Genomic DNA, 23,006 nt, shown 5'->3' with positions numbered 1-23,006 from the left:
AATTTAGTAGGCATAGTTGATAAGTCCCTTTGGTTTGGCTAAATGAGGTTTGTGTAACACAAATCTTGTTGTATGCAGTGATTTACAATTATATTTTTTTTTCCGGCTTTCTAAAAGAAAAGTTATAGTAGATTCATATTCCGTGTATCAGAAGTGTGTTCAGCTATCTTTTAACACGTCACTTCATAAAATGTCACCTATGCAATGAGTAGAGAATAATCTTAATGTTTAGAGCCTAGATTCTAAGACAATCACAATAAAGTATAATACATAATCCAAAATATACGATAACCGATACTACACCATATGACCAAAACATATTTACAAATTCGAGATACATAGACAAGACATTGTTCACTGAGGAGGAGCAAATAGCTTTTTATTACAAGAGGTGGCTACAGAGGAGAATGGGCTTTAAGTCTGCTCTCGTCTTGGTGGAATTCGAACGGAGGATCTTGTCCAAAGTTGAAACAGCTTCCGCAACGTGTTTCCCTTTGTTCAGCATGACACAGCTTACCCTGTTAAAGACCAAGAAAACCAACTCTTAATTCTCTTCACAGACCATATAAGAGACGCATGATTTATAATTTTTCTTTTAAAAAATGTTAGTCATGGTCATTGTTGGTGTGCTATAAGAATGCCTTTGGACTAGTGATCCAGTAACCATTAACTTCTCCGGCATAGTGTGAATGCATGATTACGTAGATTTTATAAACGCTTTGGGACAAAAGATGGATTTATATAGGATTATTAATAAAAGTTTCTAATCACCTATCATGTTTTTACCTCCGTCCATTGGCTGCATCAGTGATCTCTGCTCTGGTGGGCATACCAGATTTCACAAGCGACTCCAAGACCTGAGTTGCCCATATGACTGGTATGTGTGCAGCGTCACAGAGAGAGAGAATTTCTTCCTGCATATCAGCCAACCTTTCCCACCCACATTCCACTGCGAGATCTCCTCTAGCAATCATGACCCCCAAGGGATTTGAGGACTTCATTGCCTCTAACAGCATTAAAGGCAATTTCTCAAACCCACTCTTTGTCTCTATCTTGAGAACAATTCCTAGTTTTGGAAGTTTCCTCTTCTCTAATTCTTGGCGGAGCACAACAATATCACGAGTGTCACGGACAAAAGAAACACCTACCATGTCAGCATGAGTAGCAACAAATTCAAGATCCATAACATCCTTGGAAGTAAATCCCTCAAAGTGAATATTGCTCTGTGGGATGTTAATGGATTTCTCAGACCCAAGTTTCGTGCCTTTGGGACCAGCATGAGTGATTGAGACAATAATCTCGGATATACCAATTCCTTGGATAACCCCCCATATCTTTCCATCATCAAAGGCAATGGGTTCACCAGGTTTCACTGAATCAAACAGGTACCCTGAGGAACATGTAACCCTATGAGCACCACTGGTGGACGCGGACAATTCATCTTCTCCGGAAGAACTACCTCGTGATATGATTAACAAATCTCCAACTCTCAGTCTGATAGATCGTTCGGTAGCTGGGACATCTACCACTTGTCCAACAGGAAACCTGACTTTCTTTCCCTTCATATACAATCGGGTTCCTGACTGAACATAAGCAGTCCTACTACACTCAGCCACATATCCAGTACCAGAAAAAACATGAAATTTTCTAGAAATCTTGAGTCTCCTTTTTTTCCCTCTAGCATCACAAAATCTTAAAGTGTCATCCACCTCCAGCTTAGTAAGAAATTCTTGATCATCTACAAATATTACTGCATCAAGAGACAAATGAGGAGGAGGAGGACCTGCTTCTCTGTGAGTCAGCCAAACTTGAGCAGGCAAGATTACATTTCCAGCTGCAGTTTTTTTGGGAGAGAATTTCATTACAGCTGGACCAGGCTTCAGCTTTCCAGTTCGGAGCTTTGGTCCAGCTAAATCCATGAGAATCCGACAAGGTTTTTCTAGCATTTGAGAACTTTTCCTTACTCTGGTGATAATTTCACTCCAAATACTAGGATTTCCATGTGCACAATTGATTCGAATAATGGACATCCCTGCCTTGATTAGATCAGTAATAAATGTTTCACTTTCAATAGCTTCCTCGCCAATTGTTACCATAATATGAGTAGTTCTACTATCTTGTGGTGGGCCCAACAATAACTCTCTATTAAAAGATGCCTTCTTCCTTATTGTCGGTATTGTAAACGCTGAATACTTCTGTTGGTCAAATCCTTTCTGAGAAAATAGTCCTCCAATGATATGTTCTTCAGGGTTTAGGGAGGTAGATTTCAAGTTCTCCAATATTTGAATGCTTGCAGTAAGACTTGCAAGGACATGAGAATTGGCAGTCTCCAAATTCACGAGACCAATCAAAGAAAGATCATCTTTAAGCTGCTCAACATCAAGGCATCTCAATGCCAGATAATGTATCAAGTTTGTTGCACTAACCAAGTAATTTCTGTTATTAAAGAAACCCAAACATTAGATGGTGCTCATAAGATTAAGAAAAAAATAAAACAAAACTAATAGTAAATAAAAAAAGATAAACTTCTAAAAACAGGAGGCAAGATTTCAGTGGGGCACAACAGCATTCTTTGATGATACGGCCAGCATAAAAAATGGGATAATTCAGAAAACAATTATATATGCACCATAAAGGATTGGTTCCGGCTTCAAGTTATGATAGGGATAAAAGGCATGGGATATCTGCCTTCTGTCAATACAACGTGCATGTATGTTATAATAATCTTGTTTAAATTATTTTACTAGACTCTTATTAATTTGTCTAATTTGGTTCAAGAAATTATCTAACGGTGGAATGTTGCAGGCTTGCAGCCTATGCTCTCAATTGCTCCTAGTTGACATGCATTCAACAATATAAGGTAATGGCCTAAAGGAAGAACTGTATCTAAAAGCAACAAACTATACCTGTGACACAATTGGAGTTGGGAAGCATTCCATTGTTCTGATGCTAAGACATGCAATTGGATAGCCTTTATTTTGTCAAGAAGGCTTCCTTGTTTTCCCAGAAGCTCAACTGTATGAGCAAGGTCAGCTTCCGAGTATGAAAGAGAAGAAACAACTTCTGCATCTGAATGATTGGAATTCTCATTGTCTTCCAAAGGCAAATGCATTTGATCATCAGCACAACCATAAAAACTGCCACTTTCCAATTGATCGCTTTCATTTGGAATGGCAAAAGTTAAAGTTCTTATTGTTGAATTCCTCCTGTGAACAGCTAATAATCGAATAATGCAACTTGGATGCCTTCTTTGAAGTCTGCATGGCAAGTTTGTAGGCTTGACCTTCAGATTTGACAATGCAAATCCTAAGAAATCAACTGCTTGAATCACCTGAAGAGCACAGGAAGCATTATGTCCAGCAAACTTGGATTCTAATTATAAGAAGTTGAATATAAAATCTAAAGAATTTAAAAGAGCGCAGCAATAATCCACTTAAAATGTATAGGCTAAAGCAACTTCAACATACACGATAATTCAATTAAGAGAATTAAGTTTTTCCTCATAACACCAGGAGAATCAAACACTATTGAATTATGCCAATAGATATGCATTTTTCTTATAGCCTTTAAATCAGAAAAATCTTAATGGTCAAATTGAAAACTTGAATAGTAATAGGAGAAACCAGCAGAGGACATCATAACTGACTTATGATTCCCCAAATACAAAATAATTTATTCAGAATCTATGAACTTATGTACGAGTGTTTTTGGTCCAGGTTGCATCAAAACACACTTCAGCAAGTAAAAAACAAAAAAGTCATGTTATAGGCAACAGAAAGAGGCAATGACACATACAAATGGATAAATGCAAGTGCTCGCATACCAAATTCTCCTTGAGCTAGTAAGACCCACCACAATAGAAGTCCAGTAAATCTTGAAAACAAGGCTGTTATCTAAAGAAGATAAAGTTACGTCAAGGAGCATCTTGAAACATGTTTGGTATAGAACATGTGAAAATAAGACATTCATTTCACAGGCCACTTTAGCAAACAGTTATAAAAAATTGCAAAGAATTACCCAGTCAAAGATATTAGCAAATATGATTATCCAAACAGAGTCATTAACCACAGAAAACTATCCAATAAATCATGCTTTTCAGAGATGCTAAGAAGCAATTTATAATCCAAATAACAACTATCAAAGTATAAAGCGTATTGCAGAAGAGCGAATTACATGGTGTAGTTTCGCGCCCTGATTTGTGACAGCAGGAACTGAAAGTGAGTTGAGCATCATCTACGCCTCTAACATAAAACAGGCAAATACAAGACCTGCAAGAACACCAATCAATAAAAATAATTAAAGATATTATCTAGTCCAAAAATGATATTTTACGAACTTCCAGAACCAAATTGAACAAAAAGATAAATAAAATCCAAATAACTTATCAAAATCTACAAATGATTGAACAGGAAAATAGTTTCGGAGAATTTCCTGAGAAAGAAAATCCAAAACACAAATTCTTGATAAATCTCAAGAAATTTGGTGAAATATTATCGGATACCGAGAGAGAGAGGAATGATAAGAAAAGGTACCTATTTTATTGTAGGAGAGAGGGTGAGAGAGTATCGGTATGGAAATGTGTTTTCTTCGTTTCGGCTATGGATAGAAAGACCAGAAATAGGGGAGTGTGGAGGGCGCGTGCCAGATTCACTCAAGATTCAATACGTGGCAGAATCTGTAAATTTGTTGGCGGATTTTTTCTGGGGTGGAAAAAGTCATTGGTGAGTATGATTTTTAAATTTCCTTTATTTGATAAAAATTAAATATATTTTTCTAATTTATTAACTTAAAATATTTCTCTTAAATTTAAAATAAAATAAAATAAAAATTAGAGAGAATTAGATATATTTATATTAAAATTACTTATATATCCTAACATCATAAACAATAAAATTACAAATTCATGAGAATTAAGATTATTAATCCTCTATTTTAATAAAATATTTAAATAATTAATTTTTTTATTTCTTTTATTTTTTTTTCGGTGCTTTTTTTTTTTAATTTCCTCTGGCACAACTAAGAATTCAAACAAAGGCTAAATGTTATCTTCCATTTTAGTTCCTTTTTTATTTGATTTCCGTCAAACTCAATAGTTTAAACTTCTTTTTAAAAAATAAAAAAATAATTCATTTCATTCGAAATCAAACGATTGATGTAACACCCCGAAATTTTAATTTTTATGAGTATTTTGGTATTTTAATTTTATTTAAATTTTAGGAATTTTTTTTGAGATTTTTCGGATTTTAAAAATCGGGTTCGATTTTCCGAAAATATAAACTTTGATGATTTTTAAAAATTAATTTAAAAACCACGTGGCAAAACTAAAAATATATTTGGAGTCTATGTATTTTTCTGAGTTTTATGGAATTTTTTCGGAATTTTTGGACCTCGTTTTCGGTCCCGAGGCAGAGTAAAAATTCAAAATTTTGTATCCTGAATCGAACCGGCCGAATCGAACCGGACCGGATCGGACCGGTCGAATCGGACCGGCCCTTTTCCTTCTTCCTTTTTCTTTCCCCGCGCGTCGTCCCTCCCCTCTTCTCTCTCTCGTTTCTCTCTCCTCCCCTCCCCTGCCGCCGGCCAGCCGCCTCCCCTGCGTCCTCCCCCTCGCCGCGCCCCAGCCTGAAACGCGCGATCTCCCTTCCTCCAAATCCGGCCGATCCGGCCACCAATTGGACCGGGTCTTGTGTCCAAAATCATCTACTCGGCGAGAGCTTTCCATAGACACCAAGAACGCCGAAATCCATCGAGCGGATTGTCCGATTTTTGCTCGGGAAGATTTTAGCCCATTTCGACTTTTGGGCTAGATTTCTCGAAAACCGTGAATCCCACGAGAAAACCGAGGCCACCAGCACGCTCCATTCGTCGAGAGCTTCGCAACGACATAAATTTCGAATTTTTCCGACACCGTTTTTCGGTGGGTCCCACGGAACTTCGCAGTGTTTTTCCGAGCATTTAATGAGCTTAGAAAATTCTGAAAAATTTATGTACTAACCCCCGTGTTATGGGCTTCGTGTAGGTATCCTCGATTCGCGGAAATTCGACAGTTGACCGGGTCTGCAAATTTCGGGCCAGACAGACCCGTTACCGGAAAAGTCTCCGAATTGGACCGAGGTTTTGGCTAGCCCCCCATTGTCAGACGTCCCGAGCGCGTTCCCGAAGTCGGAATCGGCAAAGGTAAACCCGAACCTTGTTTTTTCGTAATTTTCTAGTGCTTAAATAGGATTAAAAATCCATAAAATATGCGTGGTAGCTTAGAAAATTACGATTCTTTTTGCAATAGCTTAGTAATATTGCTAAGGACCGCGGGGCAAAGTTTTATAATTTTTAGAGCTTGTTTGAGCAGTTTTTGCAAAAATGATCAATAATAAGGACTAAATTGAAATTTTGCGTATTGTGATGGATGATTGATTTGATGGGCCCAGGAGGGGCTGTGTGATATGATTGAACTGTTGATATATGGATTGTGAATATAGAAGTGCGTTTTTAGCCCTTTTGCAGGTTGGGTAGGTCCTAGGTATAGGGGAGACTCTGCCGGATTTTCGGCACGACTTAGGACGTAATTGGTCTTTTCTTTGTTTGTATTGAGTCAGATTGTATTAAATAAATGTAATATGATTGTCAGGTGAGCCGGGACAGCCTTCTTCCTCCGCCCAGCCGCCACAGTAATTTGTCGTCAAGTTTGTGAGTAAAATATTAATTTTAATTGTAATTTCGATATTATTATATGTTCAGCATGCCCATGCATCACTTATATGCATATATTTATGTAGTTAAACTCTAGGCACGAATTATGTTGCATTCATAACTGTTAATGTGCCATGAATGTTGTTGTGGTAATTTGGAGCAGTGTGCGTGCGTTGGCGTGCGTGTGATGTGGTGTGGACTATGGATAGGACGGGGCAGTCACGGCTTGAGTAATTCGCTGGGACCCGATCCTTCGAGGGGTAGTCACGGCTTGAGTAATTCGCTGGGACCCTCGATTTGGTTATTAAGTGGAAGTCCGAGCTTGAGTAATTCGCTGGCACCAGGTTGGATTTAAGAGAGCTGTATAGGGGATCAGCTCCCATATGTTATGATTGATACTACAGGGTGTGTGAGTGCTCCAAATTTCCTTTTTGATGTTATGATGTGAAAATGTTGTTGATTTAGAATTTCACTATAAAGCGTGCATTAGTTCTAGATAGTTATAGAGATTATGGTTAAAATTGATATTTTACTCTCTGAGTCGAACGCTCACTCCTGTTCAAAAATTTTTACAGGCCGCAGGAGGATATTTTGTTCTGGGTTAACCTGCTTTTCTACTTCGCAGGTTGTTTATTAATATTTGTGTAATTTTATTTACTCCTAGAATTTCCGCATGTGTTAGCAGTAATTATTTGAATTTGGTCTGTAATATTATTATCATGTTGGACCTGTAAACTTAATATTTTAAGTCTGTTTGATGGATTGGATGAGGGAGCTGAGCTCCCATTTATTATTATGTTGATGAGTATGTGGAGGGTGAGCTGAGCTCCCCAATGGATTGTTTATTGTGTTTACAGGTCGGGTGAGTCAAAAATTCCCCGTTGGTAAGTCCATTTTATGGCCGGACTCTGTCCGTTTGTTTTCTTGAAATTGGGCCCAAATGGGCCTCAGCATTGGGTAAATGAACAGTTAGGCTTACTACGGGCCTCGGGGGCTTTAAGCTAGCCCAGGTCCTAGTGCCGGTCCGGCCCATAGGTTGGGTCGTGACAATTGATTTCAATTCAAATAAAATTAATTTAATTTAAATCATTTAATTTTAATTAATTTTAATTCAATTTTAATTTATTTCATATTTCAAATCAAATCTAATTAAGAAATCTTATTTTAATTTTAAATAAAATTTTAAAAAGTAATTTTTGCTTTTCAAAAATAATCTTCTCGCCATGATTCACACAGTTTAGTGGCTACTCAAGTGATCTTAAAGAAATTAGCATAAATAGTGCACCATAATTTTACTTTTTATATAATAAAATTTATTTATTAATAATCATAAATTAGTAAGCTCTAACTTAATAGTAAAAAAAATAAAATAATAATAAAACCCATATTTAATATTTTTTTAATCAAAAAACACATTTAATTTTCCTTCTATTTATCATTCACTTCCATGATAATAAAATTTTCCATTTATTAAATTAAATGTGTTCACAACTCCCATAAATATGTTCGTCCTAACTAACCAATAAATATATATAATCCACTCAATTAAGCTTTTATTTTAAAAATTTATTAGGATCGACTATATGATTCTCTTTCTCCACTCTAAATAATTTTGGTTTAAATCCCCGAAAATGTGTAATATTTCTAAATCATATTTTACCACTATCCTCTAAGTCAATTTAAATTTACCATTTTTTTCTTTTTATCTTTTTAACTCATTGTGCTCCAAACCAATGAAAAAAAAATTATATATAAAAAAAAATCCTTCCTAGGAGAGTGCTCGGATGGTGACAACAACGTCACAAGGTTTCAAGATAAAATGCAGGAAAGCGGAGCCACATTAGAGTCAACGGGGCACTGGACCCCTAGAATTTTTTGATTTTTTTGGAATATATTAGGAATTTTACTAAATTAAGATGAGATTATCACTTTTTTTTTTATCATAAATTTTGATAAGCTAATACTTATTATTTTACACTACTAATATATAGTTAATAGACTAAACAGTCAATTTTCTAACATAAAAGTAATCATAGATTATTTTATTTTTTGTTTATTTTATCTTCAATCATCTATAAGGAGAAAACAAAAATTCTTATCTTTTAAGAGGGATAAGATTCTTAACTGCTTATCATTATAATTGTATCCTTAATTATATTTTTTTTAATCAGAAGAAAAAAGTACAACATATATCATAATTATAATCAAACAAAAATATAATTATGAAAATAAAATTTCTTTTTTTAAGAAAAAAAATAAAATCTACACTTGCGTACCAAAGTGTGTAATAGAAAATTAACCATATATTCCTTAAATTTATATTTTAATATACAAAATAAAATTAATATTAAATTAATATTTTTACGTTATTAATTATAAAAATTAAATTATCAAAATAAAATTAATCACTAATCTTATTAGTTACATAAAAATTCACTTCACAATAAAATAAAAAATAAATTATTACATAATTATTTGATGAATTATATTAATATATATATATATATATTTATAAATATTGACAAAAAACCCATTATAATTAATTAGATTTCAATTAATCAAAAATAAATGATAACCGTTATAATTTACTTATAACAATTTATTAATTTTTTATTAAAAATTTTCTTAACAATTTATGTCTATTTGTATATTATTTTTATTAATTACATATTTTTATTAGATCGTCTCAAAGTAATTCTACTGCAAACGACTATTATTTATTATCATTGGCCATTGATTGTGAATTGACATAACTGAAAGCATCAGATTTTTATGACTCCGCTTGATGAGGTAGCTGCCATCATCTGCCAAAACACCGTGTAGCTATCACCTAATAACTCATCAGCTAGTTACATGTACCTAGAAACCATAATACATCACAATCAATAAGATCTTCCATAAAATGTCCAAGGCAAAGCCACTGACCCCACCCATGCAACTATATGCGTGACACCGCCTCGAATCAAATTCCCATTAACAAATAGTTTCACTCATCTTAAAATTCTTATAAGCAGAGACTACAAAACGTGAATTCTTCCTGTCGGGATTGGAGAATCACGAAGCAATCTCACCTCCCTCTTCAAAAAAGTTGGCAATGCAAAAGCAGCTTTGTGAATCTGTCCACAGAACACCAACAACAATATTCAGTACCATGTTCAACTAAATGTTTAAAATACTACTATAATAACCTGGTTATGCCCTAGAGTACTGGAAAGATTCACATACTAATATTGAGATACTATTTACCATCACCAGTTACCATCCCTTTAGAGCAATTCTCAGTCTCAAAGACTATGGAAATTGAAATTTGATGTTTAACGCTGCTGTCCCAATCCTTTATTGTGTTTTATAGGAAAACTTGGACATACAAGGCATAAGATCCTCCGCTAACACAAGGTATTAGAAACAGAATGAGTACTACTTTCAAGGACAGGATTGCCATTCTCTCCAGGCATGCTTTTACAGACCATACCCACAGAATAAGATCAAGTTTCATCCTTGTCATGCACATGGATGGGTAAGAGAAAAAAAATGCAAGACAGATAAAGAGGGGAACCCTAGGCAAAAACATCCACAAGGCATACTTACAATCTTCGAGGATTGTTATCTTTTATGATTCCATTTCAGTTTACCAAATGGAAGTATTTGATATGGCCAGCCTAACATTGCAACACATTTTAAAAACCTATACATATGGACAGTAACATTTTTCCCATTTCTTCCGAGAAAATTCTAGATTGGAATATTTTGACAAAAGTGCATTTAAGAAATTAAAGATTAGCTACCAAGGTGTTTCATGCTTACATCGCAATCACATTATTTGCAACTTTATGCCAGAGATATATGCTAAAGGTTTTTTGAGCAACAAGAAGAAGAGATCATAAAATCAATGAAGGCAAACTTGAAGAAATGAGCTCCTACCTCTGAGTTGTAGAACCTAAGTTCTCTTTTATATTTGACTGCTCCTTCTAACTTCTCAATAGGATTGACAGGATTCAAGAAATCAACAGGTGGCCCCTCTGTTGAGCATATGAGAAATCCAATCACACCACTGCATGCCAACAAAAGAAAAAAAAAACAAGAATCATTTACTGCATCTAACAAACTTTGCAAATTCCCATTTCACTTATCCACTAGTAAATTGTTACGTGTAAAAATTTAGCTCATATACCACAATCAAATTTGCAATTATCACAGCCACTGAAAAAAAAAAGAAAAAAACCTAACTCAACTCTGTAAATGGGTTGTTCAGATGACTCTGCAGCAGTAGGCAGTAGCATCATTTTTTCCTCTTCATGATCAATTTGAACACTAGAAATATAAGGTCTAGTGCTTAAATAAATTTAAAAAAAAAAACCTATTCTTTCAATAATATGACTGAAGAATGCCTTGATCCATGGAATTGTCAAGAATATGCCATTTATGAGCCCCAAAGAATCAAGAAATTAGGGTCCATAATTACCTTGGATATGTTGGAACACTTGCCCACGCATAGTGGACAGAACCCTTGAATGTTTCGCGGCAAATAGAGATCATATCCTGAATAAGATGTGTATGAAGCCACATACTTTCTGCCATATTACAAAGGACTCCACCAGGCCTTAATGCTTTAGCTATTGTCTGAAAAAAGGGCTTCTCCACAAGCTCTTGAGCTGGACCTAAACCATAAAGAGAAATATTTCCATATGCATAATGTTTTTGAAAACAAATTTCAAATATGCTATATGGATCAACATAAAGCCAACATCCAGGAAACTTGAACTAAGCCTAAGACATTACCTAGTTTCCTAGAATTTTTGAACCATCAACACATAGACAGTTCCAAACATCTTTAAATAAATTCTCAGAAACCAAAACTTGCACAAAGATCATCATTCCCATAATTGCGAAAATGTGCCCAGCTAATGGTTATTGGCAATACATCCCCTTTCCTCTTTGGTGCCGACAGCTTAACTTGATACAACACAGACATGGCACACCCATTGTGATAATAAGCAAATCACACATGCACCCTACGAATTATAAGAGAATTACATCAGTTCAAATTCTACAACATACCTACAGGGTCTGATGAATCAACAATAATTGCATCGTACTTCCCTTCAGGAGCAAGACGAAGAAATTCCACAGCTGTCAAGATCACAGAAATGAGATCAGCCAAGAGGAAAATAGTCATTTGCTTAAACTAATTTCAAGGAATTTCATGTACCAAAAATTAAAGTCCTTATAATGTAAAAGTATGTACTGTATAAGGAAATATTAAAAGGGAACCGTCTTATCATACCATCACCTACATGAAGTCGGACACGAGGGTCCTCAAATCCAACAGATAATTCTGGAAAATATTCCTTGCACACCTAGAATAACAATGAAAGATTTACTTATAGGGCAAAGGGAATAGGGAAAGGAGGGAGAAATAAGCAACTTCACATTATATGAATGGCTATTCAAATCATCACTTACGTCTATAACCATCTTATCTATCTCACAAATATCAATGAGCTCCACAGAACTATGGCGAGAAATTTCTCTAAGAACCCCACCATCACCACCACCAACAACGAGAACCTACATCATGTATATGAAATAAGCATAGATAAACTCTGAATAGAATAATTTGACCATGCATAGTTAAGAAGCAGACTAGTTTTTGAAAAGACTTAATGTGGTTTCCAATTGAAAGCAATAGTTGTAATTTTATACACAAATCTAATGTAAAATGACAAACAATAGAGTAGCATGAATCAAAATAATTGTCAATAACATATAAAAAAGCATGGTAAATTTGAATAATATTGTGGCTTCGTGCAATTTTATTCAACATCCTTTATTCCTTTTTTTACTAAAGGCCTTCAAAATTGAACTTTTATAGCAAACCCAGTTCACAGGGTAGTAGGGTTTTGTTGAAAGCCAAGCTCAGGAAAATTGATACAACAAATCAACAAGCTATCTTAAACCACTAATGTAATTTGCTTATCCTTTTAAAGACTACAGAATATAGCATTTCAAAATATACTGTATAGAAGTCAAAAAAAGGTTTCTATCAATAACATGGCGAGATGAGAATATTGCTGTATTGAAGAAACTCTGGAGTGCACGACATTAGCATAACGATGGAATGAAAGTAATGCATACAGATTTGGGCGATGGAATTGAACAAAGCGGAAGATGAGCTATCATCTCCTGGTAGGCACACTCATCTTTCTCAGTTAACTGAACAATGCCATCAAGAACGAGCACTTTTCCATATGTAGATGACTGCAGATAAACAACTCAGTATTAGCTAACTGACACATGTTATATGTAGCGGGTAGGTAGAGAGAAAGGATGTAGAGGAAAGATATAGAAAAGAACATAAGGTAGCTCCATGAATACAGTCAAATATGCAGAGCTGAGAATGTTTAACCTCAAAAACCAAGATCTCTTGGTATTCTGACTTTCCCTTGTACAAAATGTTCTTTGCCTCCAATGAATGTGCTTCTCCTGCAAATGAACACTCAAGCAACATTAGCCATAGTTACTATTCAAACAGTCTAAACAGAACCGATACTCACATACATATTGGATAAATGAGTAGTCAGTGGCATATTAACATTTTTCTTTGTCCCAGGAAATAAAAAGAAAAAGATTTAGCTAAAAAGTGGGAAGGAGGAAAACTAGCAAGGCAAACAACAAGAAGCAGACAGGACCTCTAAAGTTATGCAGTGTTAAAAAAATAAAAAATAAATAATTACAAGATAATAGTGAAGTTTACACTTATGATGAAAAATTACAGAAGTTAAATACAGATATTATGAAGGCAAAATGATTGTGTCATCAATCAAAAGACATCATATCAAGACAAAACAATATCAAATAAAATGTGCATATATCAAAATAACACCAACCAGGCCACATCGGGTTGTTGAAGTAAACCCTTTTGCTACCTTTACCTGTAATAGACAATGGAAGAAGGGTAAGAAGCCTTCAATTTAGACACTCAAACTGGCCAAAATGAATCTACACTTGAAAAAAAGGACAAGAAAAAAATTCAAAGTTAATGACCAGAGCAGGAATAAGATTCTGAGAACCACCCAGAAACAACTGTCGAATGGCATTTGGCATCAAGCTCAGGTGCAGAGGCTCTAGCCTTCAAGCAACAAGAAGGAATAGCCTTCTTTGAGCCATTTCCATTATTCACCTTCATATCCATAATCTTCTGGCATTCCAAACCTCTTCCTGCGCCGTCCTCCATAGATTATCCTTTTCTTCTCCAGCTCCAGTCTCTGCAAAGTATATCAGCATATAACCATAGGAAAATCTAAAATAAAAAATACCAAAATGAGGGTTAACAATACATACTCGATGATAAAAAAATTCCAGGCACAAATAAAAATAACAACGCATGAAGACACCAATAATATGTGAAATTAACACAAATAGAAGACAAAAATACACAAAAAGGGACTGGGAAAGAAAAAAAAAAAAAAGAGAGAATAGGACTATATTAATAAAATGACCAGCTCTCGCAAGTCTCAAACGTGTGTAACAAAAGCCAAAGGGCTTCAATTTATAGAAACAGAACCCATCATCAAAAGGGAAAGTAATAATATAGATTTATAATCTAGGAAATTATAGAATAAATAAAGCATATGTACCTAAATAGGCTAAACAACGATCACAGAAACAAACCATAACAATAAAATCCATGTACAATTTAATCAGTACCAAAACAAAGCCAGAAATCTTAATGAAATCACGCAAATATATATTCACTTCTTGGAATCAAATGTAGATTCCCACCTTGAAGACCATCCCACATTAAATGACTTAAAGCTTTCGATTTTCAATAATAACACGACATTCAAAAATAATAACAGCAAAAAATAAAATAACACAAAGTCAAGAGTAACTGAAAAAATAAAACACGAGAATTTCTGCACGCCTGTACTTGACAGTATTAAAGAACAAGAAAAAGTAATCTCGGTTTTTCCTTTTTCCTTTTTTTAGGAAGAAAAAAGACGGAGTCCAATTAAACTAGCCCATTCAACAAAAAAAATGCAGAAAAATAAATGCTAAAGATCCATTTGGTTCCCAAGAAACCGAGGAAAATGAAAGATAGTGAAAACATAGCTTATATTAAATGGAACTTCAAACTCGAAGGCTTGTTTTTTCCATAAACACTGTTACAACTTTTTTCTTTTGGCATTGATCACCGCATAAAAGGATAAAGCGGAAAGTAGAAAATTAAAAATTATCGTACACGATTTTCTCGCGTAACAAACAGAAAGATTAGGGTTTACCAATAATGGTTGAAAAGAAAAAGGCAATACAGAGCAATACCGCGGGGATTAGAGTAAAAGAAAGGAAAATTAATTTGAAGTCGGAAGTGGCAAAGCAACAATGAAAAATATGCAACTCCAGAGAGAGATACAGAGGGAATACAAAACTATATAGAAGATTAAAAGCGCATGAGAGAGAAAGAGAGAGAATACCTGATGTTAATGTCAGTGAGATATGTATTACTATTACAATATAAGCTTCTGTGCGATAGGGAGCGAGCGGGAAAGAGGAAATAAACGGGCCTCTTTCTTGATTCTCTCTCTCTCTCTCTTATACAGGCTTTTGCTTTTCTTCAGAGTTGGAAGGAAATGGCGTGTTGAGCGTATTTAAAGTCACACTTACAGAAATTTGCGCTTTTTTTTTTTTTTTTCATCACATGCGCACCTGAGTTTTATTATTATTTAAAAAAAATATTAAATAAACTTATTTTTATAAAATCATATTAGACTAAATTATTTATTATCTAACTTAATTATTTATTATATAAATATTTATTACATACATAAAATATAAAATTAGAAAAAAATTAATATAATTTAATCTTTTAAATGTGATTGATAATTTAAAATAAAATTTAAATACAATAAATAGTAAACAAATAAAGTCATGTTTTAACATTCACCTGTATTTTTTTTTATTATTATTACTAAAAATTCTCGCGCAATACTCTTTCAATTTTTTTTTTTGAGTTTTATGATTAAAAATATATTAAATTTAAAGTTAAAATAATTTTAAATAATTAATTAATTAGTTTAGAACTAAAATTTATTTTTTTAAGAAAACTTAATTATTGTGTTTTTCTAAATTCTCTAATTAATATATTTAAGAATATATTTTCTTAATATAAATTTTAATAATAATATTAAATATATACTAAATAAGAGGTTTTAACAATAACTAACTTTCAATGATAAATTAATTTATTTAAAATTAATTCATATTAATATCTAAAAATTATAAATATTTAATGCAACATATAAAAAATTATTAAAAACATTTATTAAATTTCGATCAATGATTATAAAATAAAATTGGTTTGTGAATCTAACCAACCCAACCTTCCACTGTCAAGTTTCCGGGTTTTGCCAAAAAAAATAAAAAATAAAATAATTTTCTTGATTAAAAATTAAATTAAATAAAACCCACTCAAAGCTCGTGGCAATATTATATGGCAGGTGATTTAGATAAAGCAAAAAAACATGAAACATGGTGTTAGCATGTGATACGATAAAGAACAAAAAGCTTGCACTTTGATTTGGCGATTGGAATCTCCAATCTCAACTCAATGATGTGAAATGGAATCACTTTGCAAATGTTTATTCCTACACGTAATCATAATTATTAATATTAAAATTATTAAGTAAAAAATCAAGTATATTGTACAAATAACTAATCATACTGTATGATACTTTGTGCCTTTTTATCTTCTTCTATCTTTCGTCTCTACTAGCCAATTAATATTTATCTATACTACCCCAACTGTAAAAAGAAAATGTTTTCCCTCAAAAGTTAATTAGCCTCCTTAGCTTTTTGGGGATGGTCTGGCCATCTGGCTGCCGACCTTCCCCTGTCTCCTTTCTTTTTAATTTCGTTTTATCTTAATTTTTAGATGATTTTTGTTAGTTTTCTTGCTTTTGGTTAAGTCTCCCTATGTGGAGTGCATTACCCCTCTTTAGATGGGGTTTTTGTTGCTTACTTTGGAGATGGTTCTGCATGTTGATCTTTTTGTTCAGATCGATATCAACAACGCAGTTTGTCTTCCTTGCTTTTAGTGGTGCTATGTTAGTGGATGGATTCCAGAATACTCCCTATTCGGCTGGCATCTGAAGGGTAGATCTGGTGCCTTTTCACGTGGTGCTGGTGGATGATCCCGTGAGCTATGTGAGATTGAAAAGCTGGAACTCTACCAAGCCTTCTCTGGTTCACTGAAAGTTCCATGATTCTTGTCCTTTAGCTTCACTGTGAGTCTGGTTTATTGTTTTTGCCTATGACCAATTGGCTAATCTGTTGGGGATCTCTGCGTAAACTGGGGAAGGTGAAGTTTTCTTCATTACTTTTTCTTCAGTTTAGTGAAATCCTCTCTAGTGTGGTTCCCGGTAAGGTTGATGTATACAACAGCCAGTGGTTTTCGTGATGGAGTAGCTCTTTTATTGTGGTGCAGAGTGTATGTTATTGGGTTTGGATATCCAATTTGTTTTAAGGTTTCAAATGAGGGTTGGGTCTTAGGCTGTGTTTGGGCTTCAGAGATTAACTAGATTCTAAGTGTAATAGTCTTTATTGGGCTCGGATTATGTACTTCATTACTATTTAATGAAATATACTTTTCTAAAAAAAAAATAATTCCCCTCCACTAGCTTTCACTTTCACTTTCACGACTTGATTTTCTTTTTATTTTATTTTATTTTATTTTATGTTTATGGTGCCAATATGAGCAGTTGGGTGCAACATATTCATGGCCCTCCTAAATTTTTCTTCAAGTGCATGATGCTTGAGAATCACACATTTGAAATCTTTCATAGTCATCAAATGTTTTTGAAGTTGTAGACATGGCATGCATTTCATAGAACTGGTATATAAACCAGTCATTATGGTCACTCATTAGATGCTTTTACTTTCATGACTTTTGATTCTTTCCTGCTGGGATGTGCTGTGGGAATTGGTACTTGATTTTGTGACACGTCTGCACACTTTCCATGAGTTCCACAAGTAGTTTTTTTTTTTTTTTTTTTTACCCACAAGTAGTTTTTTTAGTAGATAGAGTTCTGGCATCTTTTAAGGGCCATACATATCACAACAATTTAAGTGCGTCGCGGTTCTTTGTTTGTTTATGTCCCATTCTCTGTTGGCCCAATAGTAGGGGTTGGCCACTGCCCAATCAGGACAATTCTATATCAACATGGGATATATATATACTCGTTGATTAGGAGGGATTCACATGGCACTCATCGTAATTATTGACTATAATAAAACTAAAGTTTTGGAGAAGTACTTTAAAATCAAAGGGATTTAAGTTAAGTAGAACGAAGATAAAATGATAGGGAATGAGTTAGTCTGGATGGAGTGGTACTGTCCCAAAATAGTCACTTTAAATATCTTGGTTCAGTCCTTCAAGTAGATGGAGGATGTGAGGAAGATGTTAGTCATAGGATTAAAGCTGGATGGTTGAAGTAGAGACGTGCCATGAGAGTTTTATATGATCGCAAGATTCCCAGTAAGTTGAAAGGAAAATTTTACCGTACAGCCATACGACCGGCCATGTTATATGGTAGTAAGTGTTGGGCACCGAAGGAGTCGTATGTATTTAAGCTAAGGGTTGCGGAGATGAGAATGTTAAGGCTAAGAGTTGTGGATATGAGAATGTTAAGGTGGATGAGTGGTTATACTAAACTAGATAAAGTTTGTAATGAGAGTATTAGAGAAAATATAAGAGCGGTGTTAATTGAGGATAAGTTGAGAGAAAGGAGATTGAGGTGGTTTGGTAGGCATACGGAGGCTCCAAGACAAGTAGAACACATTAGGTTAGAGGATAGAAAGAAAAGAAGGGGTAGACCTAAACTGACTTGGAGGAGAGTAGTACAACATGACCTAGAAGTATTACACATTCCCGAGGATTTTACCAAGATGCTTAGAGTGAAGAGAAGAAAGAGAATACATATAGCTGACCCCAAATTTTTGGGATAAAGGCTTAGTTGAGTTGAGTTAAATAAAACTATTAAAAATATAACGGTTGTATTACTTGTATGCTATGTATCCATGAGTAATAAAGTTGATTAAGAAAATCAAGTCAAGATTGAAAAGTTTTTGGAGGAATACAGGTAAGCCTGCAAGATACTATTATGCTGATTTTAGAAGGATTATATATGATTTTATAGATAATTTGGGCCAAGGAGGTTATGGAACAGTATTCAAAGGAAAGGTTTCTCATGAAATTATTATTGCTGTTAAGATTTCTCATGAAATTATCATTGCTGTTAAGATCCTCAACAATTACAAAGGAAATGGAGAAAAGTTCATCAATTAAGTGGGAAACATGGGTCAGATTCATAATGCCAATGTGGCTTCGCTTGGTTGTTTACTGCGCTGATGTGTTCAGAAGAGCTTTAGTTCACGGGATTTTACGAAATGAATCACCGGAGAAGTTCATATTTTCAACAAATGGGAACAAACAAACATGCTCTTGGTTGGGAGAAACTTCTAAACATTAGTCTATCACTCTAGAAGGAGACAATCTGGCAATTCCTCCTAATCCCTTTCCTCCGCAATGTCCCACAGAACTTGTACAATTATGTATGCAAACCAACCATAACCATCCCAAAGTGTAATGATCACATTTTTATTAATTGCCAATGTAATACTTCATGTAAATGTTAAAACCCAATTTCAGTTTTAATGTCTCCTGCTTTAATAGATTGACACACAAATATAATTTCAGTTTGGTTTTAGTTGAGGAATTGAGAAATGTGTTAATTGAACGTGTTAGTTTGAGTTACAATTCTTCTAGTCTTGTTAATTGAACATGCTCGAATTTCTGCAGGCATACAAGAAATTAACAAATTCAAGCGTAGTTGGAGAATTGAAAATTCACTGTAGAGATGAGTTATAAAGGGTGAAAGGAAGATTGAAAGGGCAACGATGAGTAGTGAGTTATCTTTCTTCCTTTCAACATTTTGGCCTCCATTTACAAGTAATGTGAGATGTTCATATTTGCTCTCGAGTATGGAGGCAACAGAACATTTTCATGGCATGGAGAAATTGGTTAAGCTCGCTCTCTATTTTTAATCATTTGATACATACTATTGATAAGGACAAAATGATCAAGAAAATTTAGCCAGCTTGTTCAACTTCTCTTTCCAAAATAAAAAAAGAAATCTTGAAGCTGAACTTTTGTTCTAGCCATATATAGGAGAAAACTAACTTCATTCTTTGTGGAAAACTGGACAAGGCAGTTCCCCCTCTCCATTTTCAATTTGAATTTATGAGTAAGCTAATCGATTCAGAAGAATCAAGTAACATAGATGATGACCATGTTTCATCTGTATTTTCTCCCGTCTTTATTGGTGTTTCTTCTGGATATATAGTAGGTTTGGGAGGTATCTCTAGACTTCCCAAATCTCCTTCAAGCATCTCTACAACTTTATTCATTGAAGGGCGATCACCAGGCTTCATTTGTATGCACCATAATGCTACTGTAATCATTTTCTTTGCTATTTTCTCTTCATCCTTTGTGCCATTTCTAATCGCAACTTTTCCATCAACTACTTCGTTATATACCCAATTGGGGAAGTAGGTTTGGCTGGAATGTTCTGCCTCTGCATTCAAATTCTTCTTCTTTCCAACCATTTCCATTAACAACATTCCAAAACTATAAACATCAGCCTTGTATGAAATACCACCAATGTTTTTGTAGAACAATTCTGGTGCTATATATCCTATTGTTCCTCTTGCTGCAGTAAGAGACACTGTATTGTCGCTTGTTTTGTGAAGTTTTGCAAGCCCAAAGTCAGAAACTTTTGGAACAAAATTCTCATCAAGAAGAATGTTATGAGGTTTTATGTCAAAATGTAAAATTTGCATCTCACAACCCCTGTGAAGATAATCAATGCCGCGGGCCACTCCGAGAGATATCTCATGCATTTTTTTCCAACTTAAGTATGCATGCCCTTCTCGAGAAAAAACATATTTATCAAGAGACCCATTAGGCATGAAGTCATATACAAGAGCACGTTTTGATCTCTCAGCACAAAAACCAATTAGTTGTACTACATTAACATGGTGAACCTGTCCAATTGATGCTACTTCATTGATAAAATCTTGACCATTTGCTTTAGACTTCCCTAACATCTTTATAGCTGCAAGGCGGCCGCTGCGAAGCTTCCCTTTGTATACAGAGCCATAACCTCCTTCACCCAACTTATTCTTAAAGCCATTTGTCATCTTCCTAATATCAGAGTAAGAGTACCTTACTGGGGCAAAGTTGTTTTGACTTTGAAGAAATTCTTCAATGCTGTCATACATTGATAAATGCCTCCTTGACCATGTATAAATCAAGAACGCCATCACACATGGAGTGCAACAAATAGTTTTTGCAACTATGAGTAATCCTGTGCAAGAAAATTTTAGAAAGTGTCACCTTCTTGACGTTGTCTCCAAAAATAAGCATGTTGCAGAATTCATAATCCAAGGAATCACATAGTTCTTACCAATAATCATCAGTATCGCATACCGGCTGGCTGCAGAAAAAAAAAAAAGAAATTGAAGCTGTCAGAAAGATCAGGTTAAATGTAAGAAATCATAAAGCTCACTAACCATCCCATCCCATCATCCTCTAAACCAAGTGTCTGCAGATGGTTAGCACCACTGTACTTTTTGCCCTCATGAAGACTCAGCTGCCTATTAGTGTAAAATTCAGTCACAGACCAGCTATGAACAGCTGAAGGCTGCTCATAACTTTGGTCTTCATGCACATCTATGTGACTTGTATATCAATTAATTTCCGCCCATATATGTTATTTGGTATTGCTATTTAACCTTACTGAAGACCACTTTATAGGAAACAAACATTATGAAGCAGAGAATGAATCCTTACCTCTGATCCTGTCTCTCAAGTCCCTGAAGAAATCTGTGATTATCCAGAACAGAACAACATCAGCCACCAAATGCATACAATATAGAACATCAGAGTCATTGTTCTAAAAAATTCCTGCAGTTCATCATATTTATATAGGCATATAGCGGCCAGCCTAGCATACATTTGGAATAACCATAAGTTTGGTCAAATTCTCATTATTTGGGATTTTTCTTTTCTGTACCAATTATTATATAGCCCAATTCAATATTTTCACCAATTTCTGTCACAGTTGCAATCTTGCAGAGAATTTCAAGTTACCAATGAAAACTTCAAGAAGCTTTAAGGATCGTATGAAATCAATTAGCCACCATCCACTAAGAATAGAATGTGAAATTGAAAATTTATATTTTATAGAATTTTTGCAACAAACAAATATAATATAAATAGAGACAAGATATAAAATTTTTGTACCTTCTGAACAGCCGGTGGGCCTATCTATGCCATTTTCGCGAAAGCAAAATTCTCGACCACTGCAAATTTGACAGAAAATTTGAGACCATGAAAGCTCAAATCCATATACCAGATCATTATGGATATCCATGAAGGAAAAGTTCTTGCCAACCCTTGCAGGTAACAATGACAAAACCATCAACTCTACACTGCAGGAGTTCTCAATATCTGTTATGCTGGTAAAGTTATCCATGACATAAGAATATTTTGCATCAATGCAAGGAGAAGAGTCCACATAGAGTGGAGAATTCACTGGATTTGCACACTTCATGAACAGAATAAGCTTCGGTGGTCTGCTACTGAAATTCCACCGGGGTGAATTCAAGTCATAAGGATCTATATAGCTGAAGTTGGCTGCAGTCAAAGAATATCTTGGGAGGGAGGAGCAATTATCCTTGTGAACAGCAGCATCAACGACTCTAAGAGTGGACTTATCGTAATTGATTGCTTGCACATAGTATTTTCCGGCATACAAGTACAAAACCGTTTGATTTTTCTCACAAGACAATTCATACTCGTGGTAGCCGCAGTTTTGTGGATCATCTTTTAATCGAAAAGGATAGCTTATGTTATGGAGATTGCCACAAGAAGAAGGAGCACAGAGATGGCTAACCTGCGCATTGCAAGCTTGGAGGTAAATGATGAGAACAGCAATGGTTGAAAGACCAGAAAAGGGGAGCCTTGCCATAAGAGAGTTTTTTTTGGAACTGTTGGGAAGAGGGAGAGTTAAGCAACCAATTTTGAAATTAATGATATCTAGAAGTTTGGTCAAAGAATTCATGAAGGGAAGAAATTTTAGCTTTGAAATTGAAACTGTCCTCCCCAAGACATTTTATAAGCTAGAGCTGTTTTGAAAGCAACCCATGGCACTGGAAGGAAGGTGTCAGTTTCGTGAAATAATAATAAAAAACTATAGTGG

At 34.6% G+C, this 23,006-nt stretch overlaps 3 protein-coding genes and 1 long non-coding RNA gene across 8 annotated transcripts; 1 reads left to right on the top strand and 3 right to left on the bottom strand.

Annotated features, from left to right (window-relative positions):
- Positions 1 to 216: 216 nt before the first annotated feature.
- On the bottom strand, positions 217 to 4,686 carry LOC110637526 (plastidial pyruvate kinase 4, chloroplastic). 4 transcript variants are annotated; one of them, XM_021787674.2, is made up of 5 exons: positions 4,533 to 4,686; positions 4,174 to 4,268; positions 2,907 to 3,331; positions 787 to 2,436; positions 217 to 518 (listed from the first exon to the last, which is right to left on the bottom strand). In XM_021787674.2, the coding sequence occupies exons 2-5, from the start codon at positions 4,231 to 4,233 to the stop codon at positions 383 to 385; spliced, it is 2,271 nt and encodes a 756-aa protein (XP_021643366.2). In that variant the 5' UTR covers positions 4,234 to 4,268; positions 4,533 to 4,686; the 3' UTR covers positions 217 to 382. The 4 variants fall into 4 exon arrangements, with proteins under 4 accessions (XP_021643366.2, XP_021643367.2, XP_021643369.2 ...); XM_021787675.2 differs by lacking the exon at positions 4,533 to 4,686 and adding an exon at positions 4,382 to 4,405; XM_021787677.2 differs by lacking the exon at positions 4,533 to 4,686 and adding an exon at positions 3,824 to 3,893.
- Positions 4,687 to 5,742: 1,056 nt separating this feature from the next.
- Positions 5,743 to 7,483, top strand: LOC131175584 (uncharacterized). The gene is made up of 4 exons (XR_009145759.1): positions 5,743 to 5,917; positions 6,020 to 6,177; positions 6,626 to 6,684; positions 7,263 to 7,483. It is a non-coding gene; the product is annotated as an uncharacterized LOC131175584 (long non-coding RNA).
- A 1,954-nt stretch (positions 7,484 to 9,437) lies between these two features.
- Positions 9,438 to 15,324, bottom strand: LOC110637495 (spermine synthase). Of its 2 annotated transcripts, XM_021787617.2 has the most exons (11): positions 15,162 to 15,324; positions 13,732 to 13,952; positions 13,575 to 13,619; positions 13,094 to 13,170; positions 12,823 to 12,945; positions 12,151 to 12,255; positions 11,972 to 12,044; positions 11,746 to 11,817; positions 11,150 to 11,345; positions 10,609 to 10,738; positions 9,438 to 9,803 (listed from the first exon to the last, which is right to left on the bottom strand). In XM_021787617.2, the coding sequence occupies exons 2-11, from the start codon at positions 13,919 to 13,921 to the stop codon at positions 9,705 to 9,707; spliced, it is 1,110 nt and encodes a 369-aa protein (XP_021643309.1). In that variant the 5' UTR covers positions 13,922 to 13,952; positions 15,162 to 15,324; the 3' UTR covers positions 9,438 to 9,704. The 2 variants fall into 2 exon arrangements, with proteins under 2 accessions (XP_021643309.1, XP_021643311.1); XM_021787619.2 differs by lacking the exon at positions 15,162 to 15,324 and having other exon boundaries at positions 13,761 to 13,939.
- Positions 15,325 to 19,642: 4,318 nt separating this feature from the next.
- LOC110637493 (rust resistance kinase Lr10) lies at positions 19,643 to 23,001 on the bottom strand. The gene is made up of 4 exons (XM_021787615.2): positions 22,049 to 23,001; positions 21,596 to 21,628; positions 21,210 to 21,239; positions 19,643 to 21,110 (listed from the first exon to the last, which is right to left on the bottom strand). The coding sequence occupies exons 1-4, from the start codon at positions 22,866 to 22,868 to the stop codon at positions 19,972 to 19,974; spliced, it is 2,022 nt and encodes a 673-aa protein (XP_021643307.1). The 5' UTR covers positions 22,869 to 23,001; the 3' UTR covers positions 19,643 to 19,971.
- Positions 23,002 to 23,006: the final 5 nt, after the last annotated feature.

This window comes from Hevea brasiliensis, chromosome 17 (genome assembly GCF_030052815.1).
Source record: "Hevea brasiliensis isolate MT/VB/25A 57/8 chromosome 17, ASM3005281v1, whole genome shotgun sequence".
Classification (NCBI taxonomy): domain Eukaryota; kingdom Viridiplantae; phylum Streptophyta; class Magnoliopsida; order Malpighiales; family Euphorbiaceae; genus Hevea; species Hevea brasiliensis.
This window is presented reverse-complemented; position numbering and strand designations above follow the sequence as displayed.

Excerpts from the sequence above, each read along its gene's own strand:
- LOC110637526 (XM_021787674.2), bottom strand. The coding sequence starts at position 4,233 with ATGATGCTCAACTCACTTTCAGTTCCTGCTGTCACAAATCAGGGCGCG. Across the intron at positions 3,332-4,173 it reads AGGGCGCGAAACTACACCAT|GTGATTCAAGCAGTTGATTT; the intron begins GTAATTCGCTCT and ends TGTGCTCTTCAG. Across the intron at positions 519-786 it reads GATGCAGCCAATGGACGGAG|GGTAAGCTGTGTCATGCTGA; the intron begins GTAAAAACATGA and ends GGTCTTTAACAG.
- LOC110637495 (XM_021787617.2), bottom strand. The coding sequence starts at position 13,921 with ATGGAGGACGGCGCAGGAAGAGGTTTGGAATGCCAGAAGATTATGGAT. Across the intron at positions 12,256-12,822 it reads CAATTCCATCGCCCAAATCT|GTTCTCGTTGTTGGTGGTGG; the intron begins GTATGCATTACT and ends TACATGATGTAG. Across the intron at positions 10,739-11,149 it reads AGTGTTCCAACATATCCAAG|TGGTGTGATTGGATTTCTCA; the intron begins GTAATTATGGAC and ends GTTGGCATGCAG.
- LOC110637493 (XM_021787615.2), bottom strand. The coding sequence starts at position 22,868 with ATGAATTCTTTGACCAAACTTCTAGATATCATTAATTTCAAAATTGGT. Across the intron at positions 21,629-22,048 it reads GCCCACCGGCTGTTCAGAAG|ATTTCTTCAGGGACTTGAGA; the intron begins GTACAAAAATTT and ends GGATAATCACAG. Across the intron at positions 21,111-21,209 it reads TGCGATACTGATGATTATTG|GATTACTCATAGTTGCAAAA; the intron begins GTAAGAACTATG and ends TTTCTTGCACAG.